Consider the following 20,329-nt stretch of genomic DNA (forward strand, 5'->3'; position numbering starts at 1 on the left):
GAACTAATGATAGATATTTGCAGAGCCATATTTGTAGATATTTAGATTGAGATAATATGTCTCTGGGTAGTTGCAGAGGAACAAAACCATTTTGCTATGGAGCAGAGCTATACAGTATCGCTTTGTATGTATGTAGGCTATACACAGTGCCATATTGAATAAGATAATTGATCAAATGCGGCCTTTAAGTTCACTCTGTATCTGAACATAATTGTTTTGTAGCTGTAGCCTGAATGTTGTTTTGTAGCTGTAGCTTTAATGTTTTGTCATGTTGTTTTCAGAACAGCCTCAATTCGTTGGGGCATGGACTCTACAAAGTGTTGAAGCGTTCCACAGGGATGCTGGCCCATGTTTACTCCAATGCTTCTCACAGTTGTGTCAAGTTGGCTAGATGTCCTTTGGGTGGTGGACCATTATTGATACACAAGGGAAACTGTTGAGTGTGAAAAACCCAGCAGCATTGCAGTTCTTGACACACTCAAACCGGTGCACCTGGCACCTACTACCATACCCTGTTCAAAGGCACTTAAATATTTTGTCTTGCCCTGAATGGCACACATACACAATCCATGTCTGAATTGCCTCAAGGCTTAAAAATCCTTCTTTAACCTTCATCTACACTGATTGAAGAGGATTTAACGAATGACATCAATAAGGGATCATAGCTATAATAATAATATAATATGCCATTTAGCAGACGCTTTTATCCAAAGCGACTTACAGTCATGCGTGCATAAATTTTTTGTGTATGGGTGGTCCCGGGGATCGAACCCACTACCTTGGCGTTACAAGCGCCGTGCTCTACCAGCTGAGCTACAGAGGATCTAGCTTTCACCTGGATTCACCTGGTCAGTCTATGTCATGGAACGAGCAGGTGTTCCTAATGTTTTGTACGCTCAGTTTATGTCTACACAAGGCTAGAAGTTAACAAGTTAGAAGATAAGTTATTGGGAAAAGTGCTCGTCATACCTGTCACACACTTGAAATGAATGTTGAATCAGGTGTGCTAGATCTGGAATACTTCAAATACATGGAACGGCAGGGAGTCCCCGAGGAGAGGTTTGAGAACCACTGTGTTAGAAGAGATGTTTGGAAAAGTTGTCGCACACCTGAAATGAATGATAACGAGCTTACGTCTACGCTTGTCTCACCCACGGTGTCACCCACGGTGGTGCTTTGGAAGCCTGGTTACCAGTCTTTTGTGCCATCATACCACTCCTTGTCATGCCAAACATATTGGCAACCACAAGGAGTTGACTGCACTAACAGATCTGGGACAAGGCTAGTGCTTTGGTCACCCACAGTGTGTGGATGGAACCTAGCTCTTGCTTTGGTAAAGATCTCAACTGATTTCAGTGTTTCTGATAGTGTGTACATGGTAGCCTGAGTGCTAGGCTGTTTGTGCCATCATGCCAACTCCATTTCACTCATTGTTATGCCAAACATGTTATGATTGACAATAACAGCTTTGGAGTTGGCAAGAGCACAAACAGATCTGGGACCAGGCTATGTAAATGGTATTTCTATGTTTAGATAGTGTCTGTGTACTGTGCTGCTGTTGGTGCTTTGTTCGACTACAAAGCCTCAAATTGAATGTGGAATTTGAAGAAAAAAATAAAATTTCTTATAATGTGATTTTTATTTTTTATTCCAAGTTATTGGTGGTATTCCATTGGTCTCAGTTGACGTCTGACACTACAGCATGGAAGAGAGAAATGTTTGTCAGAGCAATAAGATATTCTGATAAGAGGGACAACCCATCTTTCACTTTCCAAGAGTATTGATGAGTGTTAATGTAATGGTTGGTCGGCGCTTTAAATTAACATCAGTATTGATTGTGGAGAAGCAATCAGATAATTAATGACGTAAGGTCCACGAGACGGATCCGGAAAAATTGGGTGAAAACCGAATGCGGCCCACAGGGAAAATGAGTTTGACACCCCTGATCTATGATAAGCCTGAGCCAGTAATGTAGGGAAATAGTCAGGTCCAAAATTATTGTCACCCTTGATAAAGATGAACAACAAAGTATGTTTAAATTAAATAATTCAAATACTGAGCTGTATTGTATGCAAAAAAAATGTATTCTTATACTATTTTATACTAATACAATTGCTCAGAGAAAGAGATTTGGAGAAGTAATATTTTTTCTCTCAAAAAGATAGGGGTTATAATTATTGGCACCCCTGTTTTCAATACCTTTCAATACCTCACCTTGCGAGGATAAAGGCACTGAGTTGGAGAACACATTGGGAGGGATCATGGACCATTCCCCCATACACAATCGTTCCAGATTCACAATATCCTTTGTCTGCGCTTATGGACTGCCCTTTGTGGATTTTGATGTGTACTTAGGGTTATTGTCTTGTTGGAAGAGTCACTTGCTGCCAAGTTTCAGCCTCCTGGCAGGAGCAACCAGGTATTTGTCTAAACTGCCCTGGTACTTGGTAAAGTTCATAATGCATTGACCTTAACAAGGGCCCCAGGACCAGTGGAAGCAAAATAGCCCCATAACATCAAAGATCGACCACCATATTTTACAGTATGTATGGGGTTCTTTTCTGGATACGCATCTTTCTTTCAACACAAAACCCACCACTGCTGTGTATGGCCAAAGAGCTCTATTTTCATGTCATCTGAACATAGCACCAGTTCCAATCCAAGTGCCAATGGCGTTTACATTTGTTGGATGACATGAAAATAGAGCTCTTTGGCCATGCAAACCAGTGGTGGGTTTTGCGTTGAAAGAAGGATAGGTATGCCGAAAAGAACCCCATAGGCAGTCCATAAGCGCAGACAAATGATATCAAGGATCTGGAAAGACTGTATGGAGGAATGGTGTAAGATCCCTCCCAATGTGTTCTCCAATCTCATGAAATATTTTACAAAAAGGCTCTGTGCCGTTATGCTCACAAGGTGAGGTATTGAAAGGTTTTGAAAACAATAATTTTGACCCCTATCTTTTTTTTAGAGAAAACATATATTACTTGTTAAACAAAATATTTTTCTCTGAGAAATAGTATTAGAATAAAATATCATTTTCTAAAATAATTTATCATACAATATAGCGCAGTATTAGTAATATTTATTTTATACAGTCTTTTTTGCTCATCTTTATCAAGGTGCCAATAATTTTGGACCTGACTGTAGATAGACCCTACAGTGGAGATTCATTGATCACTGTGTCCCTCTATTGGTCAAAGCCAGGACAACACTGAAACAGTAAAAAATACATTTTAGTCACATTTCTGCTGATGTTTTATTCCAAATAAATGTCTCACAGCCTCCCTCTGTCCATCCATCTATCCCTTCCCATCATTCTGGTACAGCGTCACCGAGCCACTTGAGGTAGGGTGGGTTGCCCTGCTCTATGGGTAGGCTGATGACCTCTGCTACTTCATACGGATGGTTGGACCTGTTAGAAAGCAAACACAGTATGAGTCACACACACACACATAGATAGACAAATGCATGCACACACACACAGTACACCCCTGCTATATGAGTCTCTGATAAATGTCAATGGTAATTCTGGGAAAGGACTGATTAAACAACCCATTGCCTGATTTTGTACGTAGACTACGTATTATCCCTATAACTGAGGGAAATAATGGAACACACACACACACACACACACACAATGATTACCTAACATATTCTGCCAGAGATGCAACCTTAGAACTTCTGGTCTTTATCATCTAAAAGTAGGAAGAAAGTAGTTACAACTTTAGTTACATCACACTCTGATAAACCAAGCATATTGAGTCTTCATTCAATGCACAATAACAGTACTAGCTATTCCATTAGGCCTATATGTTTTGTCATGGACTTGCAGGGCAGCATATACAGATACTATAGGTTCATATCGAACAGGACCAGAAATAGAAAGAGGTGTGAATGCTCACCAGCAAAACTTCACTATCCTCCTCGATCTTCCCCTGCCATTCATATCTGACAAGAAACAGAGACATGTTGCCAATCCTAATCAGTAACCCTTCCATTCCCTTCACGTGTTCTAATCTCTGATCCGTCATGGTCCACACTTACACAGATGTGATTTTGGGAACTATGTTGACACAAGCAGCCAGCTTCTTCTCAACGATCCCTCTGTCAGGTGGGGGGAAGAGACAATGACAATAACCAATCAGAATGGATGGATAAACTGCATCCAGCACAATATGGATAACAAATACATGATTCAGACTACAGAGCCGACGCCAACCATACCGGCTCTGATATTTTGTTTGACATTTTCCTTTCTAGCACGGTTTAAGCAGTTTAGCCCAGTTCAGCTTAACCTGGCTCAGTTTGGCCCTATAGTGTGAATCAACGTCGCATTCGGGAGAGTGCAACTTTCTGAACATTGCTGATAGAAATGTCTTCTAGAGGTGACATCTGACATGCTTCCCAATTCAACATAACAGAGAATAATGTTTGTTTGTGTGTATGTCTGTGTCTATCCGTTACCTGGCCAGATCTTTGGCCACCTGTTCGTTGGGGCAGGTGACGAAGGCGGCGGAGTGTGTGCCCGCCATGTAGGTCTCGGACGCCATGGAGAACGCTCTCAATCCCACAGTCCTCAGCAACGCGTGCATCAACACGCTCAGCAACGCAGTCTAGGGGTTTAGGAGAAGAACTGACAGACAACATTCTATGGTGGAAATATTTCATGAGAAATACAGTAAATCAAATCAACCACTTGACTGTTTCTGCATATTACAATGGCTAGGACTAGGCTACATTTGGCAAGACAACAAGCATATACGAAATGGATTGCAGACAGCTAAGCAACTTCTTGAATATGTCTCTTCTACCTGACTACTTGTGGTTTGGGACACATACTCACCACAAAGAATGCCCTCAGAGGTCCACCAGCCAGCAATCCTTCTGTAGCAGGCAGTCCAAAGCGCATTGCCTAAGCAGCACTCTGCAGCAGGGGTAAGTGACATACATGCATTAGCAATCATACAGGGCAGGCCGGGAGCGATGACTGACAATGAGTTCATAGCATGACAAGCAACCACACAAGTTCTGCCATAGGCAAACGTCCAAATACTGAAAAGCAAAATTATGTTTATGGACTAACAATAGCTACAAACACAGCATACAGTACGAAGCTAGCTAGCTAGGCTAATTGGGTGTGACTTTACTGTGGTGTGAGCTCAACTCGCTGTAACTTGACACGTGCAAATGCAGGACAGGACTTTTGCCAAATGGTCCAAAACGAAATAATTATCCGGTACGAAATGTACAATTCATATGCTACATCAACTCAAACTGTCCAGCTAAAATTACCTTTAGACAGGAGCAGTTTCGATGCACACAATGCTGTTGCCACTCTCTAACGTAAAAATTAAGCTCTGCCGTAAAGCAGGATCTGTTGTTTACCAATTGGTCGTAAATGCAAAAGCAGAGCTGGACGCACGAGAATTATGTCGATATGGTAACGTTTTCAATTATTATGTGAAAAATGTATTATTAGTAGAAATGATAGTGGTATACAGCCAGTCGTAGTGTGTTTATTGACGTCGTTTCGCTTATAAATGTAAGCGTATATAAATGCTAAACTGGTTTATGGCTGCAATATCAGCTCTGGCCAGCAGATGGCAACCGTGATCCATAAAATATAAAACACCACCACCACAAGGGAGACCAGAAATTAATTCACTGTAACGTTTGTTGGTGTTGTATTTTATTGACTTTTATTGGTTAAAAATCATCACACATCAATAAAAAATATTGTAAAACCATATTTTTGTTTTGTTGCAGTTTATTGTAACACAGAGAAAGTTCACACATTCCTAGCTACATCTATATTTCCATAGTTTGGTAAAAAACAAAATTGGAGTATTTTCACTGAAATTATTTTTATTCCAAAATAAAAACAAATTCTCAGGACCCTGAAAGCAAATAGGTCAAGGGAGAGATAAACATAGTTCCTCTCCTTGTATCTGAGCACAACAACACAGCATACTGACTGAGTAGCCTAAGTTAGACTTTTTACAGAAAGCACATAATAATGTTCTTAAATATAGTTATGTTATTTTTGAACACCCCAATACCGGTAGATTGAATGACAGATTTACATATGATATAGAGATTGAGTGGGTGGGTGGGTGGGTTGGTTGGTGGGTGGGTATGTGGGTGGGTGGGTGGGTGCGTGGGTGGGTGGGTGGGTGGGTGGGTGGGTGGGTGGGTGGGTGGGTGGATGGATAGATAGATAGATAGATAGATAGATAGATAGATAGATAGATAGATAGATAGATAGATAGATAGATAGATAGATAGATAGATAGATAGATAGATAGATAGATAGATAGATAGATAGATAGATAGATAGATAGATAGATAGATAGATAGATAGATAGATAGATAGATAGATAGATAGAGTCATGCCATTGATGTGTGTCATATTTGAGATTATCTGTGGTCAAACTACAGTTAGAGATTAGTTTCAGTATACAGTATATACTGTATATTTAAAGAGGCATGTTCTGTCCAATGATACATGAAAAACCTGAACATCTAATAAGCATTCATATGTACCTTGAAACTTGGGACTTCTCATTTTATAACTATAGAAAATATATCTGTGATGAAGAGATCTGTTTTGGTAGCAGCTGTGATGAACTATCTACACTACAATAGCTTTGCCTTCTCGCTACAGCCTAAGAACTATGCTTTGGTCCAACTAATGAATGTAAGTCAGTTATATGAGTGAATGTCAGTTGGTTGGTATGACAACCCCCCCCCACACACACTTATCCTGACTCCTCCCCCTCCCATCAGCCATCCCGCCACTTCTCCATCCATCCCTCCAACCACTCCCCCCTCCTCCTGTCCTCCCTCCATCCCTCTGGTCCTCCTTAAGCACTGGTTCTCCCCTCCACGCCTCCTTCATCTATCACTCCTTTCCCGCTCCCAACCCTTCAATCCTCCCACTCCCCACCCCCCTCTACTCCCCCATCCTCCCTTCATCCCTACTCTCCTCCCTCAGTACTCCTGGTACCCCCCGCCCCCCTTGCCGTTAATCCCCTGATAGGAGGACCCCCCCACAGGGTCTCCGTCTTCCAGGTCATCCCCCCCGGCCGTGAAGGAGGTGTAGGGATCCCCGGCCGCCCCAGCATCCAGGCTGGGGTCTATGTAGTCCTGGGAGAAGAGAGCAGAGTCTGCCCCCAGCTTGTACCTCTGGTAGCCGAAGAAGGACTGGGCTGCCTTGGGGAGGGAGGTGAGTGAAGAGGGTAGTGTGGGAGGCCAATGTTGGGGTTGTGGGGTGAGGTGAAGAGGGAAGGAGGTGGGGAGGTAGAGGGGTGTAGGTTGGGGGTGAGGTGAAGGGAAATGGAAGGGAGGAGGGTGAAGAAGAAGTGGGGGATGGAGGTTAGGGGGTAAAGTGGAGAGGAGGGGGTAGGTTCGGAAGGGAGGTTTTGAGGGGGTAGTTGAACGGTGGATGGGTATCATAGCGGGTGGAGGTGGAGGTTTGTGGTGGATGGGGTGTGGTTAGGTAGAGGTGCAAGAGATGATAAACAAATGCATGAAAGCAGGAGCATTTGTGGATTAGGTTAGAAAGGGAGAAAGAAAGAAAGAAAGAAAGAAAGAAAGAAAGAAAGAAAGAAAGAAAGAAAGAAAGAAAGAAAGAAAGAAAGAAAGAAAGAAAGAAAGAAAGAAAGAAAGAAAAGGAAGTGAATTGAATTAGTCAGCTGGAAAGCTAGGTTAAATCTTTATTAGATTGTTCGATTGCGTCCCAAATGACACCCTATTCCCTTTATAGCTCTGTTCAAAAGTAGTGCACTATATAGGGAATAGGATGCCCTTTTAGACACAGGCCTTGAGTCAGTCTGGGTCAGTTAGTTATCAAAGCAGTTGTTTAGCCATTCACATTGAACAGTTTTTTAGTTTGGTAAAAACAAACAATCATTCACACTCTTCAGATAAACTCCCTGCCGACCTGGCATCTTTTCACTCCCTCCTCTCTACATTTTCTTCATCTGTTTCTGCTGCTAAGGCCACCTTCTACCACTCTAAATTCCAAGCATCTGCCTCTAACCCTAGGAAGCTCTTTGCCACATTTTCCTCCCTCCTGAATCCTCCCCCCCTCTCTCTCTGTGGATGACTTCGTCAACCACTTTGAAAAGAAGGTTGACGACATCCGATCCTCGTTTGTTAAGTCTAATGACACTGCTGGTCCTGCTCACACTGCCCTACCCTATGCTTTGACTTCTTTCTCCCCTCTCTCTCCAGATAAAATCCTGCGACTTGTGACTGCAGGCCGCCCAACAACCTGCCCGCTTGACCCCATCCCCTCCTCCCTTCTCCAGACCATCTCCGGTGACCTTCTCCCCTACCTCACCTCGCTGATCAACTCATCCTTGACCGCTGGCCATGTCCCTTCCGTCTTCAAGAGAGCGAGAGTTGCTCCCCTTCTCAAAAAACCAACACTCGACCCCACTGATGTCAACAACTACAGACCAGTATCCCTTCTTTCTTTTCTTTCCAAAACTATTGAGCGTGCCGTCTTTAGCCAACTCTCTTGCTATCTCTCTCAGAATGACCTTCTTGATCCAAACCAATCAGGTTTCAGGACTGATCATTCAACTGAGACTGCTCTTCTCTGTGTCACGGAGACTCTCCGCACTGCTAAAGCTAACTCTCTCTCCTCTGCTCTTGTCCTTCTAGACCTGTCTGCTGCCTTTGATACTGTGAACCATCAGATCCTCCTCTCCACCCTCTCCGAGCTGGGCATCTCCGGCACGGCTCACTCCTGGATTGCGTCCTACCTGACCGGTCGCTCCTACCAAGTGGCGTGGCGAGAAGCTGTCTCCGCACCACGTGCTCTCACCACTGGTGTCCCCAGGGCTCAGTTCTAGGCCCTCTCCTTTTCTCCCTATACACCAAGTCACTTGGCTCTGTCATATCCTCACATGGCCTTTCCTATCATTGCTACGCTGACGATACACAACTAATCTTCTCCTTTCCCCCTTCTGATAACCAGGTGGCGAATCGCATCTCTGCATGTCTGGCAGACATATCAGTATGGATGACGGATCACCACCTCAAGCTGAACCCTGGCAAGACGGAGCTGCTCTTCCTCCCGGGGAAGGACTGCCCGTTCCATGATCTCGCCATCACGGTTGACAACTCCGCTGTGTCCTCCTCCCAGAGTGCGAAGAGCCTAGGCGTGACCCTGGACAACACCCTGTCGTTCTCCGCCAACATCAAGGCGGTGACCCGCTCCTGCAGGTTCATGCTCTACAACATTCGGAGAGTACGACCCTGCCTTACACAGGAAGCGGCACAGGTCCTAATCCAGGCACTTGTCATCTCCCGTCTGGACTACTGCAACTCGCTGTTGGCTGGCCTCCCTGCCTGTGCCATTAAACCCCTACAACTCATCCAGAATGCCGCAGCCCGTCTGGTGTTCAACCTTCCCAAGTTCTCTCACGTCACCCCCCTCCTCCGCACACTCCACTGGCTTCCAGTTGAAGCTCGCATCCGCTACAAGACCATGGTGCTTGCCTATGGAGCAGTGAGGGGAACGGCACCTCTGTACCTTCAGGCTCTGATCAGTCCCTACACCCAAACGAGGGCATTGCGTTCATCCACCTCTGGCCTGCTGGCTCCCTTCCTCTGCGGAAGCATAGCTCCCGCTCAGCCCAGTCAAAACTGTTCGCTGCTCTGGCACCCCAATGGTGGAACAAGCTCCCTCACGACGCCAGGACAGCGGAGTCACTCACCACCTTCCGGAGACATTTGAAACCCCACCTCTTTAAGGAATACCTGGGATAGGATAAAGTGTTCCTTCTAACCCCCCCAAATTGTAAAGTGGTTATCCCACTGGCTATAGGGTGAACGCACCAATTTGTGAGTCGCTCTGGCTAAGAGCGTCTGCTAAATGACGTTAATGTGCCCTTGAGCAAGGCACTTAACCCTAATTGCTCCTGTAAGTCGCTCTGGATAAGAGCGTCTGCTAAATGACTAAAATGTAAATGTAAAATGTAATAAAAAAGCCAAGAGCAGAAGAAGATATGCAGTAAATGTGATAAAATGTGTTTTCACTAAATGTGTATATTTATTGGATAGCTAAAGCATTTGAAAGGCTTTTGAGCTATAAAGCCATCAAAGTAATTTGCCAGCCTTTCACAAAATGGTGGAGGTAGCCTATAGTAAATGCCTGCCTACGCTGTGTGTGTGTGTTTGTGTGTGTTTGTGTGTGTGTGTGTGTATGTGTATGTGTGTATGTATTGATAGAGACATTTCAGTCACAGCAGAGTCTGACTAGAAGCAATAAGAGGTTAGCTGCAGAGGGATTGGAGATAGAGGTTTCCTACTAGAACAACACATTATCTTATATTAGTGGGATGGGTGGAAGGGGGTGGAAAGTTTCAATCGCGGTCTGCAACTTTAAGGGCAGGGGAGAAGAACACATTATATTAGTAGGATAGGGGGCTGAGGGGTGAACAGTATAATTACGGACTGCAGCTTTAAAAGCAAAGAGCGATAGAAGGTTATTAGAAGAACACATTATATCAGTGGGATAGGGGGCTGAGGGGTGAACAGTTTATGGTATTCCTCTTCAAAGGACAGACTCTTAAGCCTCTCCATAGAGAAGAGAGCCAGCCCACCCTGAGGAGAGAGACCAGGTAGGACATTGGGATCAATGGGCATGGCAGAGGTGTTGGTTGGTCCCGGTGGCTCAGTGGCTTGAGCATGGTGCTGGCACCAACAGTTTTGTGGGTTCCATTCCCACGTGGACCATTTAGTAAAAATATGTTTCAGTGTTGACAGTTTTATAAGTTGCTCTGGATAGAGGTGTCTGCTAAATGAGGAAGGTCCTATATTGATATGTCTAGTTACATTGGTGGCTGTTCTTTTTAAAATGTTCACTGAAGTTACTGTATTCCGCGGATGTACCATAAAATGAAAACAGGGATGAAGTGATAGTGAAAATAAAGGAGTAAAGTGTCTCATACCCAGGTGAATATGGAGAAGAAGGCGAAGGTGATAGCAGCGCGAGCGGCATCCCCTCCCTCCCTCAGGGGGTTGTCCTCCTGCTTCGCCACCTGCCATTGGTTGGCCAGGAAACAGAACCCCACAAACCACATGAAGGACCAGAACACTACAGGGAGAGAGAGAGAGAGAGAGAGAGAGAGAGAGAGAGAGAGAGAGAGAGAGAGAGAGAGAGAGAGAGAGAGAGAGAGAGAGAGAGAGAGAGAGAGAGAGAGAGAGAGAGAGAGAGAGAGAGAGCGAGCGAGCGAGCGAGAGAGAGAGAGAGAGAGAGAGAGAGAGAGAGAGAGAGAGAGAGAGAGAGGAAAGAGAGAGAGAGAGAGAGAGAGAGAGAGAGAGAAAGAGAGGAGTGAGAGGAGTGAGAGCGATGTAAAGGAGGAGGGGGAGAGGGAGGAAAGGAAGGGAGAGGGGATGAAAGGAGAGACAGAGAGGGAGGAGGATGGAATGGAGAGAGAGAGGGGGGAGAGGAGGGAGAGAGTAGGGGAGGTAGGGACAAAATGAGGATGGAGGGAGCAGCAAGAAAGGAAAGGGAGAGAGGGAGAAAACAGAAGTTAGAAAGGTTACATCGAATCTTACATGTTAGCGAGAAAGAAAGACAGAGAGAGAGATGGTGAGAGAGAGAGATGGAGAGAGAGAGAGAGAGGGAGAGAGAAATAGAGACCGAGAGAGACAGAGAGAGAGAGAGAGAGAGACAGAGAGAGAGAGAGAGAGAGACAGAGAGAGAGAGAGAGAGAGAGAGAGAGAGAGACAGAGAGAGACAGAGAGAGAGAGAGAGAGACAGAGAGAGAGAGAGAGAGAGAGAGAGAGAGAGAGAGAGAGAGACAGAGAGAGAGAGAGAGAGAGAGAGAGAGAGAGAGAGAGAGAGAGAGAGAGAGAGACCGAGAGAGACAGACAGAGAGAGAGAGAGACAGAGAGAGAGAGAGAGAGAGAGAGAGAGAGAGAGAGACAGAGAGAGAGAGAGAGAGAGAGATAGAGAGACAGAGAGAGAGAGAGAGAGAGAGAGAGAGAGAGAGAGAGAGAGAGAGAGAGAGAGAGAGAGAGATAACATCTGCAAATCTGTGTAAGCGACCAATAAACTTTGATTTGATTTGAAATAAAGAAGCAGGCTCATTATCCAACTCAACACTCGGTGACCATGTCATACCCTCTTGTCACTCAGCAACCTGTTCCTACGGTAACTACATCCACCTCAGAAGGCTGAACCCCTGTCACACACAGTCTAATAGGCTTGTAATAGATGTGTCTTTCTCTAGCTCTATTATCGTACTTCCCTATCACTGGAACTGACAGCAACAATAGACAACCAGTAGTAGAAAACCTGTAGATAGACCATGTTGGTTTCTGTTTTCTGTTGTTGTTAATCTCCTTCTCATGAATTGAGCAGGTAGGACACAGACATAACCCACCCTCTTCCACATCCCTCCCTTCTCTCCTCTCCCTCAACACATATCTATCCCCTCTCTCCATCCACCCTCTTGCTAATTTCTCCTTTACTCCCTCTCCATACACCTCCTCCATTCTCCTCTCTCTCTCTCTCTCTCTCTCTCTCTCTCTCTCTCTCTCTCTCTCTCTCTCTCTCTCTCTCTCTCTCTCTCTCTCTCTCTCTCTCTCTCTCTCTCTCTCTCTCTCTCTCTCTCTCTCTCTCTCTCTCTCTCTCTTTCTAACCTGACACCACTGCCAGCACAATTTTCTTTGTCTTTCACACTACTCATCCCCCTTCACTCTCCTCTTCTCACTTCCCCATCACTTCCCCCATCCCTCTCCTCCATTCTCCCCCTCTCCATTCACCTGAAACCCCTACGTCTGCCAGTACAGCCTTCTTGCGGTCCTTGACGGAGCTGATCTGTGGGAAGTAGACATCCAGGGCCAGGAAGGCCAGACAGCAGAGAAAGGCCAGGATTCCCATGAACAGTCCATAGTTACACGCATTCTGGTTCCTGTCAATCAATCAATCAATCAGTCAATATCTGTATTGTGTAGTGCAACAGCAATAAAAGAGTAAAGCAACAGTAAAGTAATTACAGCCATAACAGATGAGATATACATATAAAATGGCAAAGAGATCAGTCGAGTGTGTGTGTGTGTGTGTCTCACCTGTTGAAGATACAGAACTCCTGGGCCTCATTTGGTCGGTTCACGTAACCCTCGTTGGCTATAGAACCAAAGATCACAATGGAGAAGAACTGGAGAGAGAGAAGGATAGGACAGAGAGAGGGAGGGAGGGAGGGAGGGAGGGGAGAGGGAGAGGAAGGAGGGGAGGGAGAGAGGGAGAGGAAGGAGGGATGGGCGAGGAGGGTAGAGGGAAGGATTAAGGAAGAAAGATGATTAGATAAGTGAGAAATTAATATTTTAATTTAAATGAATTTCATCTGAGGTCTGTAATAACGCATTTTATAACAATATAATAATATAGTAGTTATATATGAAATACCAGTGCGCGCAAACACACACACTCATTATACTTGCAGTCTTGCATACATGTGTGTGTGTGTTTGTGTATGTGTGTGTGTGTGTTTGTGTGCGTGTGTGTATGTTGAGTGTCAGCCATACACACCAAGAGAATAGACTATGCCTACACCTACTATACATACACTATCTCTAGTGAAACACACAGAGAGAATATACATACAGTACTTCACTACAGTATAAACACTGGCAGAATATACCTACAGTACTTCACTACAGTATAAACACTGGCAGAATATACCTACAGTACTTCACTACAGTATAAACACTGGCAGAATATACCTACAGTACTTCACTACAGTATAAACACTGGCAGTGTCACGCCCTGGCTCTGGGGACTTTTATATGTTGAGCCAGGGTGTTAGTTTCTATGTGTTAGTTTCTGGGTGTTAGGTTCTATGTTTCGTTTTCTATGTTCTTGTTCTAGTTTATGTGTTTCTATGTTGGCCGGGGTGGTTCCCAATTAGAGACAGCGGTGGCTCGTTGTCTCTGATTGGGAACCATACTTAGGCAGCCTGTTGTGCACTTGTCTTTTGTGGGATCTTGTTCCGTTTAGGTTTGTGTTGTATGACCGAGGACTTCACGTTTCGTTTTGTTGTTTTGTTGTAGTGTGCAAAGTACGCATTAAAAGATGTACGCATATCACGCTGCGCCTTGGTCCACTGATTACGACGAGCGTGACAGAAGATCCCACCATACAAGGACCAAGCAGCGTGTGCAGGAGCAAACGCCGGGTAAGGAGCTGGAGAGGTTGGCGATGGCCCAGGTGGGCCAATGGTGGTCCTGGGAGAACATGTTCGCGGGCAAAGGGCCATGGGCTAAAGTTAAAGCCCTGGCGAGAGAGGAGGTACGGCGCCAACAGTGTCGTCGTCGGACAGGCGAGAGGAAACCCCAATAAAAAAATTTGGGGGGGCACACGGCATGGACGACGGGGCTGCTGGAGGCAGCTACAGGGCGAGTTTGTGGACTAGGAGAGGAGGCCACCAGGTTACGGGGGCCATTGGTCAGGAGGGAGAAGAAGAGTGTGGAGGCACGGCGAGAGGAACTGAGTAGGCAGCAGAGGGAGCGGAGGTTTATGAGGAAACCCAGTCCCGCTCCTCGCACCAAGCAAGTGGTGTGTGTCACCAGTCCGGTCCGGCCCGTTCCTGATTCCCGCACAAGGCCAGTGATGTGTGTTCCCAGTACGGTCAGGCCCATTCCTGCTCCCCGCACTAAGTTAGTGGTGCGTGTTCCCAGTACGGCCCAACCCGTTCCTGCTCCCCGCACTAAGTTAGTGGTGCGTGTTCCCAGTCCGGCCCGACCCGTTCCCGCTCCCCACACTAAGTTAGTGGTGCGTGTTCCCAGTCCGGCCCGACCTGTTCCTGCTCCCCGCACTAAGTTAGTGGTGCGTGTTCCCAGTACGGCCCAACCCGTTCCTGCTCCCCGCACTAAGTTAGTGGTGCGTGTTCCCAGTACGGCCCAACCCGTTCCTGCTCCCCGCACTAAGTTAGTTGTGCGTGTTCCCAGTCCGGCCCAACCCGTTCCTGCTCCCCGCACTAAGTTAGTGGTGCGTGTTCCCAGTACGGCCCAACCCGTTCCTGCTCCCCGCACTAAGTTAGTGGTGCGTGTTCCCAGTCTGGCCCGGCCTGTTCCTGCCCCTCGCACCAAGCCTGTGGTGCGTGTCGCCAGCCCGGCCCGGCCTGTTCCTCCCCCTCGCACCAAGTCTGTGGTGCGCGTCGCCAGCCCGGCCCGGCCTGTTCCTGCCCCTCGCACCAAGCCAGTGGTGCGCGTCGCCAGCCCGGTCCGGCCTGTTCCTGTCCCTCGCACCAAGCCTGTGGTGCGCGTCGCCAGCCCGGCCCGGCCTGTTCCTGCCCCTCGCACCAAGCCAGTGGTGCGCGTCGCCAGCCCGGTCCGGCCTGTTCCTGCTCCCCGCACCAAGCCAGTGGTGCGCGTCGCCAGCCCGGTCCGGACTGTTCCTGCTCCCCGCACCAAGCCTGTGGTGCGCGTCGTCAGCCCGGTCTGGCCCGTTCCTGCTCCCCGCACCAAGCCAGTGGTGCGCGTCGTCACCCCGGTCCGGCCTGTTCCTGCTCCCCGCACCAAGCCAGTGGTGCGCGTCGTCTGCCCGGTCTGGCCCATTCCTGCTCCCCGCACCAAGCCAGTGGTGCGCGTCGTCAGCCCGGTCCGGCCCATTCCTGCTCCCCGCACCAAGCCAGTGGTGCGCGTCGTCAGTCCAGCACAGCCTGTGCCTGTTTCACCGGTGCATGGTCAGGTACTGGTCAGCTGCTCCACACCGGAGCCTAAGCAATCCGCTCCACCGATGTCCAGTCCAGCTCCAGCCAGCGGGGCCAGACCAGACCAGGGGCGCTACGGGGGGGTTAGTTAGAGGGTGGTGGTCACGCCCAGAGCCGGATCTGCCTCCGAGGCGGAATGCCCACCCGGCCCCTCCCCTGTTGGGTTTAGTTGGCGCGGTCGCAGTCCGCGCCTTTGGGGTGGGGGGTACTGTCACACCCTGGCTCTGGAGACTTTTATATGTTGAGCCAGGGTGTTAGTTTCTATGTGTTAGTTTCTGGGTGTTAGGTTCTATGTTTCGTTTTCTATGTTCTTGTTCTAGTTTATGTGTTTCTATGTTGGCCGGGGTGGTTCCCAATTAGAGACAGCGGCAGCCTGTTGTGCACTTGTCTTTTGTGGGATCTTGTTCCGTTTAGGTTTGTGTTGTATGACCGAGGATCACGCTGCGCCTTGGTCCACTGATTACGACGAGCGTGACAGGCAGAATATACCTACAGTACTTCACTACAGCATAAACACTGGCAGAATATACCTACAGTACTTCACTACAGTATAAACACTGGCAGAATATACCTACAGTACTTCACTACAGTATAAACACTGGAAGAATATACCTACAGTACTTCACTACAGTACAAACACTGGCAGAATATACCTACAGTACTTCACTACAGTATAAACACTGGCAGAATATACCTACAGTACTTCACTACAGTATAAACACTGCCAGAATATACCTACAGTACTTCACTACAGTATAAACACTGCCAGAATATACCTACAGTACTTCACTACAGTATAAACACTGGCAGAATATAGGGCTCAAGCTATTTCTACTAAGGGGCTAATCCTATATTTCACTTAAGTCAAATGTTCACTTAGTTGTTTATTGATGTCAATGGAATTATATATTATTATTATATAATATTATGAATTGCCCTAAGAGAAAAGGCCCTATCTATCCATACCACTGAGAGAAAAGGTCCTATCTATCTAAACCACTGAGAGAAAAGGCCCTATCTATCTAAACCACTGAGAGAAAAGGTCCTATCTATCCATACCACTGAGAGAAAAGGTCCTATCTATCTAAACCACTGAGAGAAAAGGTCCTATCTATCTAAACCACTGAGAGAAAAGGTCCTATCTATCTAAACCACTGAGAGAAAAGGTCCTATCTATCTAAACCACTGAGAGAAAAGGTCCTATCTAACTATACAACTGAGAGAAACGGTCCTATCTATCTAAACCACTGAGAGAAAAGGTCCTATCTATCTAAACCACTGAGAGAAAATGTCCTATCTAACTATACCACTGAGAGAAAAGGTCCTATCTATCTAAACCACTGAGAGAAAAGGTCCTATCTATCTAAACCACTGAGAGAAAAGGTCCTATCTATCTAAACCACTGAGAGAAAAGGTCCTATCTATCTAAACCACTGAGAGAAAATGTCCTATCTATCCATACCACTGAGAGAAAAGGTCCTATCTATCTATACCACTGAGAGAAAAGGTCATCTCTAACTATACCACTGAGAGAAAAGAGTAAGCATCTCTTGTTTATATCTCCAACCATTTTTCTCCCCCCTTTCCTGTTCTGGCTGCCTCTATTTTCTTCTATCTTTAGCACTGGTCCCTCTTTAGCCCTCATCTAATTGAAGTGGTCTGTGGAGAAAGAGAGAGATGGAGAGAGGGATGGATAGAGGGAGGGATAGATGCCCCCACCCTCATTAGTGCCCAGTCAGAGAGGAGGAGTGGAAGAACAGATGGAGGAAGGAGTGGAAGGGCCAGAGGAAGAGAGGGATGGATGGAGGGGTATTTACAGAGCCACTGCTTCACTCTTCTTCCTCTCCAGTCTCTCCCTCATACCCTTTCTCTCTTTCTCTCTCTTCCTCTCCAGTCTCTCCCTCATTCCCTCTCTCTTTCTCTCTCTTCCTCTCCAGTCTTTCCCTCGTTCCCTCTCTCTCTTCCTCCCCAGTCTCTCCCTCGTTCCCTCTCTCTTTTTCTCTCTCTTTCTCTTCTTCCTCTCCCTCGTTCCCTCGTTCCCTGTCTTCCCATCCAGTCTCTCCCTCGTTCCCTCTCTCTCTTCCTCTCCAGTCTCTCCCTCGATCCCTCGTTCCCTTTCTCTCTCTTCCTCTGCGGTCTCTCCCTTGTTCCTTCGCTAAATGCTACTGCTCTCTCATCTCCCCTAGGGCCTCTTGAGAAACGAAGCACACACACACGCACACACACGCACACACACCTCATTCCAATCATTGTCTAGCATTCTAATGTCAAAGTAGGCCAAACACACACACACACGAAAGGTGTTCATGCATACTTGTACAGTTTAGATGCTCTCAGATTTTGAATAAGATTTTTGGTAGAGTGGTTTTTGAAGCCTTATTTGAATATTACACCTGCATTGGAGCTGAAAGGAAGCATATCGTTCCACATGAAGACTCAAATCGGAGTGTGTGTGTGTGTATATAGGGGAGTTCCCTATTAATTGGACCGTTCACTGTCTATATTAAAACCCCCTGGTGTTTCCCCCAGTAAATCCACCATAATGCTTTGGGAATCAACGTCCCCCTTGGGACATAGTGATCTCTTTTACACACACACACACACTCACCACTGCATTTCAGACCGACAGCCAAATGAAGTAATGATTAGCATGACTTTTTTTGTTTTTTGTTTTCTTTTTTTGGGGGGGTAGATCAGCTTGAATATTGCAGATAGATTGTAACTTCCATCAATGTAATTGTCTGCATCACCTCCAATCCCCCATGTTTTTTTTATGTGTATGTGTATATAAAAAACATGGGGGATTGGAAGTGTATATCCAGGCTCTGTCGCAGCCGGCCGCGACCGGGAGACTCATGGGCGGCGCACAATTGGCCCAGCGTCGTCCAGGGTAGGGGAGGGAATGGCCGGCAGGGATGTAGCTCAGTTGATAGAGCATGGCGTTTGCAACGCCAGGGTTGTGGGTTCGATTCCCACGCGGGGCCAGTATAAAAATAATAATGTATTCACTAACTGTAAGTCGCTCTGGATAAGAGCGTCTGCTAAATGACTAAAATGTCAATGTCAAATGTATGTGTGTGTATGCTTCGTACACATACATATACACACACACACATACATATCATTTTAATAAAAATATATATATTCCCCTTTATTACTTTCCAACCCCACCACCCTTTCCCTACTTGGAGTAAACTAGTGAACAACAATGCTTAGGCCTCTACTTCCAGCCCATACCCACTATCTACATTTTATGGACACGGTCAATTTTACAATAATTATATTTTGTTCGTTTTTTCTCCTGAACTTCCTCTACTCTCAACCTCTCCGATCATTTTCATGATGTCCTTCCGGTTTGCTTCTATATGCAAACTGTGCTCTTTCACAAAAGCTCCCAACCTACAACCTATATACTTATTATGGACACATTCCATTCAACACCTCCCATCTATCTTTTAACACCATCCATATAGGATTTATATTTGCCATATATATTTCAACTGTACTGTGATGTCTTACAAAAGTTCTGAACCTTTCTATTCTCATTGTTTCTACAGATTGTGAATTGAAAATAAACATTTTTGCTAAAAGTATTATTTTGTTATTGATCGATTGACTATGACTTTTCAGATCACCCAGTAATGCTATCTGCAGGGTTAGCTCCAGGTAAATATTGCAATCCTTTATCCATTCCTGGACCTGTGTCCAAAAACAAGCTACAAATGGACAGTACCAAAACAAATGATCTAATGATTCTGTCTCTTCGCAGCAAAATCTGCAGAGCTGGGACGATTGTATCCCCCATATAAACAACATTCTATTGGTAGCAAGAATTGTATATAATAATTTAAATTGAAAGATTCTAAGTTTTGAATCCGGTGTCGTTCTGCGTATCAGTTCATAAACACTTTGCCATGGGATCGGTACGTCAAAAATCGCTTCCCAACTATTTTACAATCTATATGGGACGGCTGTCAATCCTTTGGTCCTTAAATTTACATTTACATTTACATTTTAGTCATTTAGCAGACGCTCTTATCCAGAGCGACTTACAGTTAGTGATTACATATTTTTTTTATACTGGCCCCCCGTGGGAATCGAACCCACAACCCTGGCGTTGCAAACGCCATGCTCTATCAACTGAGCTACATCCCTGCCGGCCATTCCCTCCCCTACCCTAGACGACGCTGGGCCAATTGTGCGCCGCCCATGAGTCTCCCGGTCGCGGCCGGCTGCGACAGAGCCTGGATTCGAACCAGGATCTCTAGTGGCACAGTTAGCACTGCGATGCAGTGCCTTAGACCACTGCGCCACTCAGGAGTATAAATGAAACTGATATACTTTTTTATGTATCGCAGTTTTCCTTAACCAATGATGTTCTTTAATGCAAGGCTGACAGACAAGTTCCTTATTAGCATGACTTAGGGTGTGTCTGAAATGGCATCCTATTCCCTATATAGTACACTACTTTTGATCATAGCCCTATGCTATTTAGGGACTAGGGTGCCATTTGGGACTCATACTTAGTAGCTGATTGGGTTAGAAAAGGTATTGGGTCAGAATTTTATTTGGCATCACATGGAATGTTTCCT

At 46.0% G+C, this 20,329-nt stretch overlaps 2 protein-coding genes across 5 annotated transcripts in view; both read right to left on the minus strand.

Annotated features, from left to right (window-relative positions):
- Positions 1–3,240: 3,240 nt before the first annotated feature.
- On the minus strand, positions 3,241–5,405 carry LOC121555852 (protein CutA homolog). 3 transcript variants are annotated; one of them, XM_041869700.1, is made up of 7 exons: positions 5,296–5,405; positions 4,847–4,927; positions 4,468–4,616; positions 4,048–4,107; positions 3,906–3,951; positions 3,649–3,698; positions 3,241–3,415 (listed from the first exon to the last, which is right to left on the minus strand). In XM_041869700.1, exons 2-7 carry the CDS (start codon positions 4,910–4,912, stop codon positions 3,316–3,318), a joined length of 471 nt encoding a protein of 156 aa, XP_041725634.1. In that variant the 5' UTR covers positions 4,913–4,927; positions 5,296–5,405; the 3' UTR covers positions 3,241–3,315. The 3 variants fall into 3 exon arrangements, with proteins under 3 accessions (XP_041725634.1, XP_041725635.1, XP_041725636.1); XM_041869701.1 differs by having other exon boundaries at positions 4,847–4,915; positions 5,296–5,361; XM_041869702.1 differs by lacking the exon at positions 5,296–5,405 and having other exon boundaries at positions 4,468–4,636.
- Positions 5,406–6,978: 1,573 nt separating this feature from the next.
- The window catches only part of LOC121555866 (synaptogyrin-1), a 17,446-nt gene continuing 4,095 nt past the window's right edge, over positions 6,979–20,329 (minus strand). Inside the window, exons 2-5 of one of the 2 annotated variants that reach the window (XM_041869721.2) lie at positions 13,096–13,184; positions 12,790–12,938; positions 10,968–11,113; positions 6,979–7,215 (exon numbers count right to left, since the gene is read on the minus strand). In XM_041869721.2, coding sequence (XP_041725655.1) covers positions 6,994–7,215; positions 10,968–11,113; positions 12,790–12,938; positions 13,096–13,184 — 606 coding nt within the window. In that variant the 3' untranslated portion in view covers positions 6,979–6,993. Of the gene's footprint in view, positions 7,216–9,933; positions 10,621–10,967; positions 11,114–12,789; positions 12,939–13,095; positions 13,185–20,329 lie in introns of those variants that run through there. The other variant, XM_041869722.2, reaches the window with a different exon arrangement.

Source organism: Coregonus clupeaformis, unplaced genomic scaffold (genome assembly GCF_020615455.1).
Source record: "Coregonus clupeaformis isolate EN_2021a unplaced genomic scaffold, ASM2061545v1 scaf0083, whole genome shotgun sequence".
NCBI lineage: Eukaryota > Metazoa > Chordata > Actinopteri > Salmoniformes > Salmonidae > Coregonus > Coregonus clupeaformis.